Genomic DNA, 19,181 nt, shown 5'->3' with positions numbered 1-19,181 from the left:
ATTTCCGCCACTTGTGGTATTTATTAGATAACAAAACAAGGAACATAGAAACACAATCGAACGCAAATCAAAAATGGATATAAATCAATTCAAAAGTATGTATATATATGTATGTGAGTGTGGGTGTGTGTGTGTGTGTTGTGGTGGAAGAGTGTATATGGCTATAGCACAACACCAAGAAACACCGAGTACACAATGTTACACTAATACATCCACATCATTCTCATTTGAAATGGGAGTATGGGAGTGATCATTACTAAAGGATGCCCGTCTCCTTCACACTCCCTGGGTTCGAAGAGGATAGAGAGACAGGCGATATGGGGGGAATACTTACAAAATCCTCATCGGGATATGGACGAAAACATTTGTCGCATTTGCAATCTATGCCACGGGTTGAGAGTTCCAGTTTGCGATGACTGTACAACGATTGTCGATAGTTCCCACTAACGAAACAGTTGCAAATACGGGCATCTGGCGGTATATCACTAGTCGCATAGGCGGTAAGTTTGCAACCATTGATCTTTCGATAGATCATATCGGCACACGAGTGGCGGCAGTGACTCAATGTCTGGGGGAAAACCGCATAGGCTACGGTCGTTACATCACCGGCTATCAGATGAAGGTAGCCACGACGAACGTGTCGCACCGTTTCCCACAGCGAAAACTCATCGTTGGGCGAGAGGACATGAGGATCGGCGGGCAGCACAAATGATGGGCAGTGTATCAGATTTTTGTGCCGCAGCTGGCATATGTGGCGCAACAACAAAGCCGACGCGAGCAATTCCCATTCCTGGCGCGTCAGCTTTGCTGCAGCGGGCATTGTCAGCTCGAGTAGCTCGAAAAAATCGGTATATTCGCCCAAATAGATGGCGAGTATGTGTGCGACAATAGCAAAGGAGACCATACTCGGTTTCTCCTCTTTATCTAGGTGTGATTCGAGGCGCAGCAGTGCTGAGTAGGAGGTCGAGGAGGCAGCTAACGAGGTGGACGAAGAGTTGCAATTGCGTTCGGTGAGAATGCTATTGAAAGCACTCCACATTTTACTGACTGTCGGCTTTTTGCGGCAATGTGGCACCACTTGTGGCAAACCGTTGATGAGCATGCGAAAGGCGAGTTGCAAGAGACGAGGTTTTGAGAATTCCACTCCAAACTCCTCGAAGAGTTCGATTTGATGAGCATAGCATTCGAGAGCATGTATGGAAGCGTGTGCCGCCCGGCACTTGCGTGAACAGTACACAGCGGTACGATTGGAGCAGAAAATGCATGGAAATGGAACAAATTGTGTTATACCGCAATGGTCGCATACCCTCGCCGCCCCACTGGGTACAAAAACGGCAGCTTCCTCTTGAAAGATGGGTGTATTATTGGGTATATTTGTGATGGCCCTTAGGTAGGCGCTTTTAGTAGTCGTTATAACATTTGTATTATCCAGCCATGCACTGAAAAAAAAAAACAACAAATCCTGTTATTAGTATGGTAATTACATTTGGATAAGGCGCATCTAGCGCATGTGGCGTCACTTACACTTCATAGATTTTAGTACCGTTACTTATTAAGTCGTTGTCAGTTTGAACTCCCATTTCGATTTTTTCGGCCTTGAGTACCTCGCACTCATGCCACAGCTCGTGTGTCCGAGCCTCAAACGTCTCCGACAGTTCCATGTGTAAGAGTTCATGCAAATGCTGTTCGCACAAACCGAAATTACGCATTTTTAAGGCACAAGAGGCTTGACGCAGTTTAATCAATGGATGATACTCCTCCGGATAACCCAAATCCAAAGCACACAAACAGTCATCATAAGCTTGCTGAAAACACACATACAGACACACAAACATACAAGCCAATAATTAATTATTTACCGACATGGGTACTACCCTCATTAGACCTGGTCGTGTGACATGACATTTAAGCATTCATTGATTGGCCCCTTCGTGCTAGAGTGCCACATTACAAAATGACAACCGTACATAGAATAGAGGGATTGTGAAACACAATGTGTCCCCGCAAAATAATAGGTGGGTTTTTGTTTGTATGGAAATTTGTAATTTGCTTTATGTGGGATAATGACTGTTAAAAAAAACACATGTTCACACCTGTGGATAATCCTTACAGTAATGTTGATTATATTTTTGTGAACATTTCAGAAGTTTTGTAACATATGCAACAGTTAGAAGGTCCTTATTAATATGTAAATCAATATCAATATATACATCAATATGGGGTTCAAAACTCTGCTATTACTGCAAGTTAGTTCCCAATAAATAACTCAGAAGTATACGCCCATAGGGAGCCACCGTGGTGCAATGGTTAGCATGCCCGCCTTGCATACACAAGGTCGTGGGTTCGATTCCTGCTTGGACCGAACACCAAAAAGTTTTTCAGCGGTGGATTATCCCACCTCAGTAAGGCTGGTGACATTTTGGAGGGTTTCAAAGCTTCTCTAAGTGGTTTCACTGCAATGTGGAACGCCGTTCGGACTCGGCTATAAAAAGGAGGTCATTTGTCATTGAGCTTAACATGGAATCGGGCAGCACTCAGGCTGCCACATAACCTAACCTAACCAAACACCCATAGAAAAAATCGTGAACGACGTCGTCATTTCGAAACGATCCGTTCATGAAAGTGAATCAACACACATGTTGGTGTCAAACTGAGAACAGATGGGGCCAATCTGACAACGTAAAAATTACACCATACGTTGTCAAAACAACAACCAGCGTTCATGATCTGAAAACGTAATGGTTACGAATTTATAAACAAAATTAAAAAAAGATTTCCGCTAACATGACTCAAACCTGTGTTTCCTGCACGATACGCGTCAGAGAACTGCAACCGGTGCCTTTTTTTTCGTATTGCAATCTTAAGCCTAGTACTAAGATCACGTTTTCGCGCGAAAAATTGTTATACTCCATACAAAAAACGTTAGCGCGGAATAAATGCGAAATCTTTGTTTTGAGCATTTTCAAACACATATTTATACAACCCTGGATTTTTCGCACGAAAAAATAGGCTGGCATATTATTTCGCATAAATAAGTTAACATCCCTGGGTTTGAAACCCTATTTACGGAGATAGATGAAGATATTCGTTTTTCGCCGAAACGAACTTAGTACTAAGCATTACCCACAAAATGTCGGTGGCAGTGAGTAAGACACCAATTACCATGCGATCTTTTACATTGATACAAATGCGAGAATAAAAACACCAATAATATATAACAATGTTCGTATGCAGTGTCTTGCAATCATAAACCAATCGACATCGTAACAACGCGCGGTAAACAAAAATCGAGGTTGGCACTTAAGTGTGATTGCACTCAACAACAACAATTACTAGCAGTTGGCATTAGCTCAAGAGAATTGAGAAAGTAATAAATAAGAGAATACCAAACTGCTGAGATATGGGTAACCAATTTGTGTGATTGCTTTACTACGGTGTTTTCGAAAGACCAACACTCATACTAACAAACACCGACAGTCGTCGGTTGCATTGGATATTGGTGGTTGAATTTTTTTTTTACCAATTGGTGTTTTAAGATTGCAAATGTTGGTGTTTACTAAATACACTGGTCGGTTGCGGTAGATCGCAGCCGTTCTCTGATACGCGTTAACAGTCGCCTTAGCACATTGCACCAACGGCGGAGTTGCCATAACAATGTCTAGCGATTATTTTAAGACTTTTCATGGCCAAAGAAAAACGAATGCCGTTCATGAAATCGTGAACGCCCGTGGAAGAAATCGTGAACATTCCGTTTTGATTTTTTGTGAACGTTTCCGTATCATTTTGACAACGTCCGTTCACGATTTTTTCTATTAGTGTAGGCAGTTTACTTTTCAACATCTCTTTTAAATATAGGTGTATTTATATTGAAGGTTTTAATTCGTTCCTCGTTCCTACACAGAAAAAAATATTTTTTTGCCTTCAATCACAAGATTAATTGATCCAACTAATTTTTAATTGAAATTTCTTCAATCATAGAAATGATAGTATATTAAAAATTATTTGATACAATTAAAAATTGAATTGATACTATTAATTTCTGTGATTGTTTTGAGTGTAATGCTAGTGACCACTTTTGACACGCTCCAAAAACTTGAATCTTTCCAGCGCTATCTTGCGGAAATTAATTGGACTTGTACAATGTAAGATACAGAAAAATAACGCCTTCTATTGGACAAATAATGAATTTCTTTATCTGTATTCAATTTTTTAAATATGAACTAGACAGCTAGAAGCATCCCTGAGGAGAATCATATATGGGGGAATCATATATTATATATGTAGAATTTAGGTTCAATTTTGAAATTTCCGAAAGTATTAAAAAAAGATCATATTTGGTATGAGATTTAGCTAACAATGAGAGGAGAATTTTTCTTTTGAAAATTTCTGAATTAAAAAGGTAATTCTAATCAGCGTTACCATCGTTTCACTTTAGTGACAAATTTGTCACTTTCTTCAAGTGGTGCTATTTTTGTGCCACTTTTATGTTGTGCTTTTTACATTTGTGTGCCACTTTTTTGTCACATTGCAACACTTTTTAATTAATTCCTTTTGAACTGTAATCAGAGATGGTCTGTCGTAAACTCTAAAGTATTTGACATACGTTTACGACGTATTAAATACTTAGTTTTTGACAATATTGAAATTTGTATAGTAAACGGTTTTTAGAACCATTTATTTCATACGTTTTTTGTATGCCTACACGTTGTAGACTTTGAAAATCCGACTTTTTCCACGCCAATTTTCAAAGTTACAAAACGCATTGCATTCAGAAGTTAATCAAATACCAGTTTCTCAAATTATTATAAACAAAAATTCTAAAAGTCTTAAATATGTCTTAGGATATTAAAAAAATAGTTTGAAATCAAATCTAAGCATCCTATAAGTGTTTTGACATTTACTACGTTTTTTTTACGTTTTATGCAGGTATATAACGTTTTCGCCGTTTACAACTTTTTGATAGTAGAAACTCCAAAATGTTGCTGCTCGGACCATCTCTGACTGCAATATATTTTGACCCTAAATCTTGCTACGATTGCGGATGTGATCGGTTCCCTAACAAATAATTGAGATTACATCACCAAAAACATATTTCACTTTTCTCTTGAAGCAAGTTGTCTGCATTAGATAAATCGTGTTACTCCCCTGAACTGTCATCTTCAAGTGGTAATTTTCGATGAAATCGAGATATAATGATTCTTCAACTTTGAAAATGGTGATTTCACAATTCTATTTACAAAACCCCAACAAACACAAGGATGAGCATTTTTCATAGGTAACGCCATATCAATTTGATAGTGAATCCCATATTCAACATTAATTCAAATGGCCTTGCAAATTGCTTGCCTTCAACAAATTTTCCAATAGGTTTGAAGCATTAAAATGAAATTTAGTTTGAAAAGTTGTTGCTAATATGTTGAGAAATTGTTGCTAACGTGTGGAATTCTACTGTTGAGGGTAATGTCTGTTTTTTTGTTGAGAACGCGATTTTCTCAACAATTTCTCAAATTGAATTTTAAGGTAATTCTTTGAAAAAATGTTTGAAAGCCTATTGAATATAAGCATTTCTCCAATGATTGCGTTTACTGGGAACTGATATGAATGTATTCCATTTGATTTTTTTCTTTATGAAAAAGTGTATTTTTTTTATTAAATGATTGTGACAAATTTTGTGTCACTTTTTCGATATTCTCAATAGTAATGCTGATCCTAATAGAAAATTGTTATGAAAAAGTGTCAATTTTTTCAAAATGATTGTGACACATTTTGTGCCACTTTTTACATATTCTCAATAGAAAGCTGATCCTAATAGAAAATTGTAGTTTCTGAAGATTTAGTAGGCCTCATTACATTTTGAATTTAGGACTGTCTATTATTAATTCGGTGGAGACTGTTTCGGTAATGCCTGATAGAATCTAAAAGGCTAAACTCATTATTTATATACTTTATTGCCTTTATTTCTATCCATTTGACACCTTCTTCTCAATGAAGTTTTCCAAAGAAAAAACACCAATATACGTTTCAGGTTGAATGATAGTGTTATTGAGGCTTGTTTTTAAGAATTCATTAATAAATATATTTTTTATATTTTCTGAGATATGGGCATAAATTATTTAGTCTCTAAATTCAAACGTTATTCTGGTATATGTAGTTTGAAAATTGTAATATTAATTGGCCTCCTAAAAGTATGCATTAGATTTTTCGAAAATATCTCTTAGTACACATATACAAATGTTTCCATTTTTTAGCAAAAAAAAAACACAACTAATATTTCATAACCTTTTGTTCTTTTTGGCCAATTGGATTTTTGATATGTTTCACTCTTGCATGATTAAACACCATTGTGATTGGTTACAACAATCAAAGCTTTTCTGGCCCATTATTAGGCATTCAACGAAAATGTTTACTCAACCCACAATTATGGAATGGAGTAATGGTTGTTAATGCAAAGAATATGAACACGAATATGGAATAATTATATGCATGTGACACGAGTACTGGTCTTTGGGAACACAATTTTCCTCTCCATCCTCACCATATATCTATGTGACCACCAAACAGTACACTCCGAAAGAAGCTCTTCTTGCGGTTGCATTTTTGTTTTTGGTCGACAAGATGATGGTGTGTATACTGATTTTGGTTTTTAATGGGAAAAGGGGTCTGCTACTGTTGTGATTCGTACGTACCTCATACATGCCGCAGTCATGCAATACTGTGGACCTATTTGCGTGCGCCATTGCGGCTGCTATACTATCTTGTGATGGCGCCAAAAATATTGCTTCCGTATAGAGGTCACAAGCTTTAAGAGCATGCCTTTCTTTGCGATAGGAATCATTGCCGGCTTCTCGCATCCTTCTCGATTCTTCGTCCGATTTGAAATCTTCAGTTCTGGCGCGGAGTTGTTGAAACCATTCAATAACCAGAGATCTGTAAAAAACAAGACACAAACAGAATAATTCTTTAGCATTGTGGTAACGTTATGCGAGTCCTTCAAAAAGAACACACACAGTATATTGACTTAAATTAAGTGTTCTCATGATGTAATACACGATAAATATGTAAGGACTACCACAGGACGATGGTTATGGTCTGCATCAAGGTTTAGTAAAATGACAACAACGATTTTAAATCTCCTTTTGATTTAATGGGCGGAGAGGATGATTATATATGTATAAAAGGAGGATTACGTATCATAAAATTATTTAATTTTTTATTAAATAATTAAATTATGGCATACGTTTAAACTTAATCCATGGGGTTACTTGTATTACGTAGATAAATTATATAAGAAACCACTGAAAAGTGTTGGTCATGGGGACGAGATTGCGTGGTACCGCGACAAATTTTTTTCAAGCCATGTTGAATGAATGGGCCCCATTGCCATGTACATGGAAAAAAATATTTTTGTCTTTAATAATGAAATTAATTGAAATGACTTTAATCACAGAAATGATAGTATCATTCACCAAAGCCATTAAAAAAATTAATTGTTCCAATTAAAATATTAATTGATACAATAAATTTTTATGATTGATTTTTATTCCAAATAAAAAAAGAATTTAATCCAATTAAATTTTTAATTATTATTTTTTTAAATTCAATTTAAATATTCATTGGAAACATTTTAGATTTTTGTCTGAGTAGAGTGATGTGGAATAGTGCAATGGTTGGGAGCGGGAAGCAAATACTTTGGGGTGATCCAGACACAAAAAGTGCTAGGAAACTTCTTAAAGAGATTGGGGCGATAATGAGGGCTGTGGTCACTTAGAGTTGAGCGCATATCTATGTCGAGGAGGAGCATCCAAATCTGATGTATAAGAGAAAAAGGAGACCTTCGGGACATTACTTATGATACTGCCCCGTATTCATGGAATATATATCTTGCCTCATGTAGGCACATAACAAGACATCTGGACATATTTATTGCTTTACGCATAGAAGAAATAAGATCACCCCAAAAATGCTCAAATGCTTTGTTAAAATTTTAGAAAAAGAAATAGAAATCGGTTTATGATAGCTGATTAGACAGAAATATTATGTTGATATCTTTATCCATTCAAAAGTTGCAGAATTACTTCTTAAACGAAGCTATTTGGAACCACTGTATGGAATTTTAAATTTATTTCTCAAAGTCACTATCTGAACACCAGAGAGTTTAAAGAAAACTGTCTTCTATGTCAATGTAGTCTAAGTGTTCCTTTAATGACAATCCATCACCTTATCAGTTCATTCGTTTATAATCTTACAAAAGCATTGTGATATAGCGCCATTGCTTTGTATTTGACTGGAAAATGGCAGGTGGTTATTGTTAGAGCTCTTCAACATTTAAATGTGAATAAATCTGTTTTTCGTATAATTGCTCGTTACAGTTATACTGGTAATGTTGCATCGCGTCCAAAAAATGATCCGAAAAGTGAAGGCCAGCTTTGATCTAAATCTACGCCGTAGTGGTAGAAAACTTGTTCGAATGTTGAACAAATGGAAGACGTATTGAAAAAACGAGCTTGGGCTAAAGACATTGAAGTTCTAAAAAGTGCAACAGCTCATCAATGCACTAAAAAGTTAGACTGGAAAGAGCCAAGGAGTTGCTTCGGATTTGGTTTTCTCCGTAGAGAAGTAATTCCAAATTGAGCAGTTTGTGAACATATCGGATTTACTTGCCAAAAAGGTCAATTGAAATTTTACACGTGCTGCATGAGATGGCTTTGTCGGCCGTTTGAAGGCCATAATTCGTGCCAAAGGTAGCAAAATCGAACAAATCCTAACTGATTCCAAAAAATTTGAGGTTATTACCGATATTTTCAGCTTTTGAACAATATAATTAAAAAACTAATACAAGTATATACGGCCGTAAGTTCGGCCAGGACGAATCTTATGTACCCCCTAACATGGATTGCGTAGAAACTTCTACTAAAGACTGTCATCCACAATCGAATTACTTGGGTTGTGGTAATACTTACCGATGGCAAGTAATTCGATTGTGGATGACATTCTTTAGTAGAAGTTTCTACGCAATCCATGGTAGAGGGTACATAAGATTCGTTCTGGCCGAACTTACGGCCAGAGAGCCAGAATTGAAATATTGGGGTCGCTTTATATGGGGGCTATATACAATTATTTATGAAACGATATGGACCAATTTTTGTGTGTTTGGGTATCGGTTTATCATGAGACTATATATATAAATGTAGGTCTTACAAGCTTGGCATGGTTGTTGGCGGTCATAGACTAGCACAATGTACCAAATTTTTAACGGACCAGATAAATTTTGCTCCTCCAAGAGGCTCTGGGGATCGGTTTATATGAGGGCTATATATAATTATCGACCGATATGGACGATTGTGTGGTTGTAAGATACCATATACGAACACCACGTACCAAATTTCAACCGGATCGGATGGGGGCTATACGTAAAAGTGGTCTGATGTGGCCTATTTGCAATACCATCCCACCTACATCGATAACAACTACTTGTGCCAAGTTTGAAGTCCGGCGAACGGACGGATATGGATCGACTCAGATCGACTCAGAATTTCAACACGACCCAGAATATATATACTTTATGGGGTCTTAGAGCAACATTTCGATGTTTTAAAAACGGCAAAGTTAATATACGCCCATCTTATGGTGGAGGGTATACAAATTAAAAAAAATGTATATCACTTTACTTTATTGCCTTACATATCAGAAAATGCCCGAGGTTTTACATTGGGATGAGTAAATAATGCTTCAATATGAATTCTATAGCGGGCAAGTCTGAACTTCTTCAGAGAATATAGTGCAAGGAGTAGGCATTCTATATTTATGCATTTTTACTGTAGACACCGTATAATAAATGCGTTAGGATATAAATCTTAAGCTGATTGTGTTTGATGTAAGGTAAATTGCCCTTAATATAGGGAGAAACATTCTTGGTTTGCAGAAATAGTTCTCAAAATAACAGTGTTTTTGAATCTTTGGATTAATGAGAAAAAATATTCAAATATTGGCTAAGATGCATTGTTGATTTAACTCTGGCGAAACCTCTTTTCGTTATGAAATTTAAAACGCTAATTCCAATAGTGAGGAGTATAGTTGGAGTATACTATACCTGTTTTTTTTAACAATACCAGTAATCAAAGTCGGACTTATGTCAATATTACCAAAGATTTAAAAAGCGGGTTATCATTCATTATACACACATCATATGAGGTCCGAGTTCGAGTTCCGTCGAGAACCCACATTTTTAAAATGACTTTTTTTCTTCTGTTGGTATGCTTGTACCGAAATACTTTCCTTCAATGTCATGCCCGCATAAAAAGTAATATTAGGGCTGTTTTCTTTTAGCACTGGTTACCCTAAGCAGTCACGGACTAAAATAACAAATATGCAACACTGTCATCAGCTGTTTAAAAACAATCATAGAAGACAAGTGAAATCTTACAGTTTTAATGCCTGAAATACTCAAATAGTAATAAATATTTACTGCTGCGATTATTTATGACATTGCTATTGTGAATCTAAAAAAAGCGTCACTTTATCAAAATGCAATCTGGAAACACCGACGCGACTTGCACGGATGAGATGATTTGTGCAGGCCTGGTAATAGGAGTTTTTGCTGGGTAGCCTCGTTGAATTCAACATACCATCGATAAACACTGGTCCTTGACGCACGCACAGAAAAACCATGTTTGGACATGGTTGCCGCATCCATTTAATGCTTATCTAGAGTATGTAATTGTCGCGAAAACTATGTATTTGGTCTTTGTAAAAATAATTTTCGAGCGGAGAAAAATATATGTTGGCAATAAGCATTTAAATGGTTCTCAAATGCCGCAAACATGTTCTATTATTTAAATGATAGAATTTGAGATCATTATATGGTCAGGAAAATCATGTATCTGACCATTCACCTTTTTTACTTTTTTACAGGGAAAAAAGTATTTTTATAGGTTAAGTATAGACATGTCTAGAACCATTACATGTCCATAAAGACCATTTACATTTTTTCGTGACCATTTAATTTTTTAACTTGTTTGCAGCAAAAAGAATTTTATAAAAACATTGAGCAGGTACACACGATTTTCATTTTGCGCGTCAGTCGTGTGTTGATTGTTTCTTGGAATGGACGGAAAATACGGATTTACTGTGTTTTGTGTTAATTTATTTATTCAGAAGTGGCACCTGGTTTTATGTGAAGACAAAAAAGGAAAGTGTAATTGAAAAAATGTACCTGTTTTTTGTTCTGCATTTTGCTATATTGTATCATTTATATTTATTCGCAGTTACATGATGTCTGCGTTTGTTCATTTGACCAGTAAATATGGAATGATTACTTATGGTTGAAATTGAAATAAAATAAAGTGTGTAAAAATATATGATGTTTGCTTGAACGGCATTATAAAAACAAATAAACAATGAATTAGTTTATAAATAAATAAAAACAAACAAACAAAGTTAATTTTGTGTTTTCTTTTCTCAAGTGGCGTCCTTTTTTCGACGATGAAAAAAGTTTTTTCATAAAGATCAACACATTTTAGGTTGAGACCATGTTCTTTTAACTAGAAGAAAAACATTTTTAATGAATACCATAACATTTTAAATCGTGACCATTGTCTTTTCATTCAAACAAAATTCTTTTTATCAATATATTAACATTTTAGAAGAGGACAATTACATTTTTCTTAGAACCATGTTCACTGAACCAACATGGTTGCAGGTTAAAATGTTACATGGTCGCCGCAAAAATAGCTCCTATCATATTATTTTGCTCTGCGAATATGATTGTGACAATCATGTTTCTTCTCTGCGTGCGGAGTTTCATTGCCAAAGATTGAATAAAGTCTTGAAATAAGTTCTGAGTTCGTAAAAACTAAAAAATATCAAGCTTTTACGATAGAGCTCTCAGATGGCAGCCTATGTAAAAATTTGGGGATCTAATCACATTTGATTAGATCTCAAAATTGGCCCCTTTCGATATAAGCAGATATACCCATATGATGAGTTAGAATTAGATATAAATGTATATAATTTCAAATATGACCAGATCTAACTTCAGATTAAATTATATATAGGGATAGATATAATTATATCTAAGACATTAGATCTAGGCCAATATTGAGATCTGATCAGATCTATTTCCATAGTAATATGATTAGATCTTGCCATTTTTCGGATCTACTCATATCTAATTGTGCCAAATTAGATCTCTCAATTTTTACTCGGGAGATTGCATCACTTGGTTGCCCAATCCCAACATACACAAGACAATCCTCGTACACAAAAAACTTTTCCGACTACCGAACACAATTGGGTATTTTTCGGAACCGGTCTTCATTGTGTTTTGGTACGGATTGTTTTAATGTCCTGAGGCCAAAGCCGGATAATAAACTTGAAAAATAAGTTTTCCAAAATGTAAAAAAGTGTTGACTTTTTAGGTGCCAATGATCGAAAAGTGGGCATTTGTAAAAGAAATGTTAAGGCACTCATCCTATTATCAGCCGGATTCGAGATCAAAGTTTAAAATGATGTTATAAGAAATTAATTGAAAGGTAACACAATACGGTAAAAAGGTGGCACACAAATGTAAAATATGTGTGGCATAAAATATCATCAACGATAATACAGAGGTGATTGTCAGTCAAACAGTCCATCGAGAACCAATATGTCTGGCAGAGAGTTTCAGTCGTCCAACCATTCATTAGCTCCACTTTGAGCAAAAAGTATATGTTCTTGCATATAGAATGAATAAATAGCTTTAAAGAAAATTGTCACCCCAGAAAGAGTTGGCAGGAACATTTGTAAAAACTCATGCAAATGTGTCATTCGTGCTCTGCATAATTCCAATTCTTATACGTTTGTCGCCATGCAAATACTGAATTTCAAATGGAATCTTAGAAACCAAATGGTCCATGTATGGAAATGAAGCCATCCGGAAAAAGTTTTAATATTGACGAAACATTACAGGTATTCCCTTCATAGTGAACTGCGTAAGTGGCCATAGTCACAAAAACGAAACGAGCCGTGGATGTAAAACCAAGGTGCTTTACAGCAATTTAATGTTGTCCATACTTGGCATTTAAAAGTTCAAGGAACGATGGACATGTTACGAGACAATTATGTCGAACCGTAAAGACTGTGTAAAATAAAAGACAAGAGGCTTAGGGCACAACAAATTACAGCTCAGACTAAATATAGCCTCCCCCCACCCATATAGCTTGCTGAATCGAAATTGCGAGCGTTGGACGATTAAGTGGATTGATAAGAGGAAAATAGAGGAAATATAGAATTGAAAAGCTTTATGGTTGGGCAAGAAAAGAAAGAGAATAGCCACAGCAACAACAAAATCCATGAATTATGAGAAAAGGAAATCTGTCATAAATTTAGATCTGGCTGGCATGCAGCTCACACGAATGTTACAGCACTCCATGCCAAAAAATATTTTCTAGTGACACTGATTCATATTTACAGAAGACCGGCCGACTAAACGGAGGCCAAGTGAAAACACAAAAGGAGGCGGGGGTCTGAACAAATAATCAATTAAAGTCGCCTCACAAGGATTTCCTTCACACGACCGACCAACCAATAATAGCCGGCAGGGGGCTGTAATGGCTACATGAAAACAACGCCGTAAGGATACAACAAACCATTAATTAAGTATCGGAATGTCAGTTTGCCAAAAATCTGAACATCTAAAGGTACTATCCAAGCACTAGTTGGCTATGAAAATGTAGGTATGTATTGGTTTCGAATCACCCAACCACCCCACCACTGTGCTTAAAATAAAAAACTAGGCCTTGCAATAACACAACATTACTGCAGCCATCACAAAAGATAATAATGGTATCCTTTTCCAATACTTGTAAATGGAGGCCCCCCAAAATGGACGGCATAGTAGTAAACGGCCAATCAGTCCACCAATACCGCCCGCCAAAAAAAGCGTTGGTGGGTGGCCATCAGGCACAATGTTTTGGTATTTTTTCATATCAAATCAATTTCAATTAAAAACACAAACATTAATGAAAAATTCAAAACACGAAACACGCTAGTGCATGTGAAGGCACACTATAGAATACACGCTGTATGAATTTCCTTCCTTCTCCCACGCCGCAATGCAAGAGAACACACGTGACCTTATTTTTGCCAAAACACCAAGAGTATGAGAGAGTAAATAAGAGCACATGGCGTGAGAGGAGTTTTAGCTTTGAACAGGATTGGATAACACAACAAAACATAGAAGGAAGAAAAAGGAAGAGACTGAGAGTAGAATAACGTTACAAAACGAATAAAGAAAATCATTATGAGAAAGATAGATGGTAACAGCGAAGTTAAATAAAGCAAGCCATTGTACCAATTTTGGGACTAATTTAGTTTACATTTGCGCTGACTATTATTATATTGACTATTATTGTTTTGACTTCAGCTTAAAACCACACTTTGACAAAATTGCAAGAGTATTTTAACCGACAGAGAAATAGTGTGTTTGTCAAATTTATTTGTAGGAAATGAATTTTTTCCGTCTGGATATTCAACATTTTTCTGTTACATGGATTTTGGGGTCATATTAGTCTTCTATCGAATTACACTCAAAAAAAAAGTGAACTCTCTATTTCACCAAAGCCAATTTAACATTATTTTAGTTCATGGAATTATTATGTTTGGAGAAAGTTTTCTTTACTCTAACAATTTTTTGCGTAAGTTAGTTGAATTAACTAAAACACGGGAAAAAATTATACACAAATTAAGCATAAAGATTTACTAAATTCGTATTTCTCACAAAATAGTTCATTATTTCCTTATATTTGTAAATTTTACTAAAACTGCGTCCAACATGAACTTCGTATGTCACTAAAGACATTCTTGCAATTTTGAACTCCAACTTTTTCAAACTACAAAATTTTCTTCCACAAGTGAAAAAAATTATTTATGTCTAATAATTTTTCTTGAATTTATCGAAAAATATTTACTTATTTTTGTGATGTCGGCGTGATGCCAGCGTTTGTAATACTGTTTGGTTAAATTTTTTTAAGAATATTCCAAATTTTCTAAAATCAACCCAAAGTTTTCTTCCTGGTGGGTTCACAGTTTTTTCAGTGTAGCTTTAAACATTTGCGAGTTCAAATGAACACCGAACTGTAATTATTAGAATAATATTGTTTAACTCATTCCAAAGGTTTTTCCTATCTGGTGCTATTCGGATACTCAAAATGTAAAAGGTTCTTAAGAGGTTGTCCAAGAGTAGTTCATGGAAATTTGTCTATGGAGGATCGTACTAAACTGTCCCGGAACGTGTTCTTTGGAATGAGTTCAAGGCGTGTTCTAAAATTTAAATCTTTCCCATCAATGACAAACCTATGTTGAAGGGAGCCAACGTGATGCAATGGTTGGCATGTCCGCCTTACATACACAAGGTCGTGGGTTCGATTCCTGCTTCGACCGAACACCAAAAAGTTTTTTTAGCGGTGGATTATCCCACCTCTAAGTGGTTTCACTGCAATGTGGAACGCCGTTCGGACTCGGCTATAAAAAGGAGGTCCCTTATCATTGAGCGTAACATGGATCCACTACGACAATCCCTAGCGAAAATAATTATATGGTTATCCCGGTCATGCCTTTTGAATCGGATCCAATTAAAAAATAGAATAACAATTGCCTCTAACAATCAAGTGAACAATATGATGACCCCAAATATTTTCAAGAGAATAATGCTAAATTATCCGATCTGAAGATAATGTGAATATATCCGACAATGTGATAATAATCCGATCTGAAGATAATGTGAAAAACCAAAGTAAATATGAGCTTTGACCATTTATTAACATTCACTGCATGAAACATACAAACATCACATGATCATAAGACAATATCTCACAGTTAAAGCAGAATGTTAAAAAGTTACAACTTAATTATTATTCGCATTTTTAAAAAAGGTACTCTTATTCCATCCCCATAAAATGCACAAAAATACAACAGTGTAAGTTAGTCTTGTTTGCAACCCTGCCAGGGAAATGGAGAGTAAATATGAATGTATATGTGTGTCTAGCTACTATGACATTAACAGAGGTGGGGAGAATATTAGCCCCACTCAGAATAAACGTAGAATGTACTAAAAGAATGCATTTCATTATTACAAACGATTTAAGGAACAATTCCTACGAAATTTATGAAACACTCATCACGCCAACCAAAACCATGACCAAATGTGGGCACGAATATGTATATGTGTGTGTACATGGGTAAGATGGGAGACATGGAATTCTGTCTGCAGTGAAAGTTCGACAGACTGACTGACTTACCTAAATTCTTTTTGTTGATCCAATGCAAGGCCATCGTCTTCACTATCGCTGAAACTATGACAGTTACGCAGAATATTGGCTCCACTGCTAGTGCTAGCACCACCGGTGGCTCCCAACTCTTCCATGGCTATTTCAATGCTGCCATTGGTTATATTTTGTACACTGCCACCAACACCTGCACTGGCCCTACTTTTGCGGCTACTTGTACGGGCTATAGCCCCTGTGGCTATAGCTGGAGTCATGTCCTGAGTAGAAGCCATAAAGCTCGAAGGCAAATCAATGCATGATGATGCTTCTGGAACCTGCAGAGCCTGATGTTGCTGATGCACAGATTTGGTAGACGTTGCCGTCGTAGTGGGTTTATGCTTCCGTTGGGGACATTGCAGCGCATCCAAGTCGAGTAATTGTCTTTGCAGCTGTAGCTCATCCTTGTAATTGAGTTCCTCTAGTTTTAGGCGATCCAATTGAAATTCTATTAAGTCATCCAGATCAAGAAGAGATGAAGCCATTGTCCAAGGTAGTTCTATGGAGGGATTTAGGATGTCGAAGTAATGCAGTACGAATTTGTTGATAATTTGCTTGTTGTTTGACTAGCGTTGGGATGGTTTATTGCTGTTATTTTTTGTCACAAGGGAAACGGGACATACATGCGTATGTTTATTTGTGGCACTCTTTTAGGCGTTACTCCAAATATCCCGTTTTCTTATGATGATGACGATGACACATTAACACCCATGCGATCATGTTTTTTACACTGCTTATTTTTTCTCAACTCATAATGACACTTCAAGAAAATAGATTTGTTTTGCAAGTGGTCACAGATGACCACTATACGACTCCTGCCGTGCGTTTACCGACCGACAGATTAAGCCACGACGGTCTTTTTGGAGGCCAAGGCGTAAGGACGTTTTCAACGACACTGCTGCGAATAATTTATCAAAAGTGTATTCTCTTTGGATTTTCTCGTTACGACGCGAATCAGAAACTTCTTTTCCGTTTTTTGTTCCTTCTTTCTTCTTTTTCGTTTCCTTGATTTTCGGTTATTGTACTTTTTGTACATACATAACAGCTCACATATACATATATAGTGAAAATCACACTCACTTTCAAATTGGCATACACAAACACTCACACACACACTCGGTCACACGCACTTATAGACACACATTAATTTTTGCTCTTCTTCTCCAAAATTAAAGCAAAGAATCTCGTCTTTGTATTTTTTTTAAATTTTTTTATTATGGCAATTTTTTTTTTAATTCAATGCCTTATTTTGAGGGGGCTTGAGACTTTTACAGCTTTTCTGGGATTTATCCTGAGTTTTCACACCACGATATTGACAATGATGTTCTTCTTTCCTCACTTATGTATGTCACCATCACTTCCTTCTCGATGGCCAGCCAAGACGAGGAAACAAGACTTTTGCACCCAGAAAGGTTATGTACCACCACCACCATCAACACCCCGAACGTTGGACAGCAAAAATAGCATGGGAAGGTTAGAGCTTATTTGAGAAATTGATTTTCTTAAATATTTTTACTGGGCACTTATTGATTTTTAACCATCAGAAAACTGGTGGCATTTCCACTCTCTTACGAGGAACACTTTCGACCTAATGAATGAGTGTGTGTGCAAAGGACAAACTTTGGAAAACTTTTCTTCACTTCTTTGCTATTTGCCATAATTTTTTAATTATTTTTATAGATTTTCTTTTTACACAAAATTTTAATCCATTTTTGGATTGCTTTTCGGTTGCGTTTTGTAAAATTTCAACGAACCGATGAACGACTGAAGGTGAACTGTAAAACTTTGCAGTACAATAGAAAGAACTGCCAGCTTCGGATTTTTCTTTTTTTATTTTGTCATATTCTTCTACTATTATGTGTTATAAGTGATTTTTTTTGTTCCCCATCTGAGCAGGGTCGTTTGATCCGTCGTTTTGGCCGTTATGTTTGACAGACTACCAGAAGTAGTAGTAGTAGTGACACGGTTGTTAGGTAGACCAATTTAAATTTTTGCTGAATAATATATGCTGGTGCTTCTTCTAGTTGGTCGTCATCGTTTTCGACAGCTATATCGTGTGCTTGCCATTAGTTATTATGTTAAATTTAGTATACACTTGATTGTGAACATTTATTTGGGAAAATGGGGAATGAATACACTGATTGATATACACAAGCCAACACTTAATGGCAGGTACAGGGAAAAACTAGAAAAAATATTGTATTCAAGTAACGTCGTAGCAGTTCTTCTTAGCCTATGTGTGATACCGTTATACCGTAGAACCGAAATGTCGAAGCGTTCGCCTGCACGTTCGTTTACAGTCGTTGCTTGAATAAAATTGAAATGTTAAAAAATGGTAGAAATCACACAAATTCTTCATGGGTTTGTGAGTGTGTTGTTGGGGGACCCCTTGTGGCAATTTTCTATTCTATTTTGTTGTCCTTCTTGTATTTGCACGTAACATAACGTGTCTTGGTGTCGTTGTTGCTGTTTTCGTCGTCGTCGCTGTGTTGTGTTGTTCACTTGAATATTGTCTTGCCTGACTGTAAAGGGCCTCTCATTTCATTCACTCGGTTAGTTGGCTGACTGGCTAGCGTATGGGGAATGCACTCACTTAAACTTTATACATACTAACTTTATTGTTGTTGCTGCTTTCATTTGTTTTCTCTTTTTTATGTGTTCTGTTTGGGTGAAAAGTCAAAACAAACAAATGCCATAAGCAAAAAATAAAAAGGTTGCCAAAAGAGAAAGAGAGAATGAACTTGCTTTTTACTCTCTTCTTGGACCTAGGCCATACTCTGGTGTGCTCTGTAGCGCCTAATGGTATGCAATGTAAATGTCAAACTTAGCACATGTTTTGTTTTCATCCAAAATTCTTTGCTTACCGATTTTTAGCACTGGTCA

General features: G+C 36.3%; 1 protein-coding gene across 1 annotated transcript in view; it reads right to left on the bottom strand.

The window, feature by feature from the left end:
- dao (down and out) overlaps nucleotides 1–18,963 on the bottom strand; it is a 31,450-nt gene extending 12,487 nt beyond the window's left edge. The window contains exons 1-4 of the mRNA XM_075293070.1: nucleotides 16,275–18,963; nucleotides 6,687–6,927; nucleotides 1,525–1,805; nucleotides 335–1,439 (exon numbers count right to left, since the gene is read on the bottom strand). Coding sequence (XP_075149185.1) covers nucleotides 335–1,439; nucleotides 1,525–1,805; nucleotides 6,687–6,927; nucleotides 16,275–16,783 — 2,136 coding nt within the window. The 5' untranslated portion in view covers nucleotides 16,784–18,963. The remainder of the gene's footprint in view (nucleotides 1–334; nucleotides 1,440–1,524; nucleotides 1,806–6,686; nucleotides 6,928–16,274) is intronic.
- Nucleotides 18,964–19,181: the final 218 nt, after the last annotated feature.

The sequence above is a fragment of the Haematobia irritans genome, chromosome 2, assembly GCF_050003625.1.
Source record: "Haematobia irritans isolate KBUSLIRL chromosome 2, ASM5000362v1, whole genome shotgun sequence".
Lineage (NCBI taxonomy): Eukaryota > Metazoa > Arthropoda > Insecta > Diptera > Muscidae > Haematobia > Haematobia irritans.
Note: the sequence above shows the minus strand (reverse complement) of the source record. Positions and strands in the feature narration are given on the sequence as shown.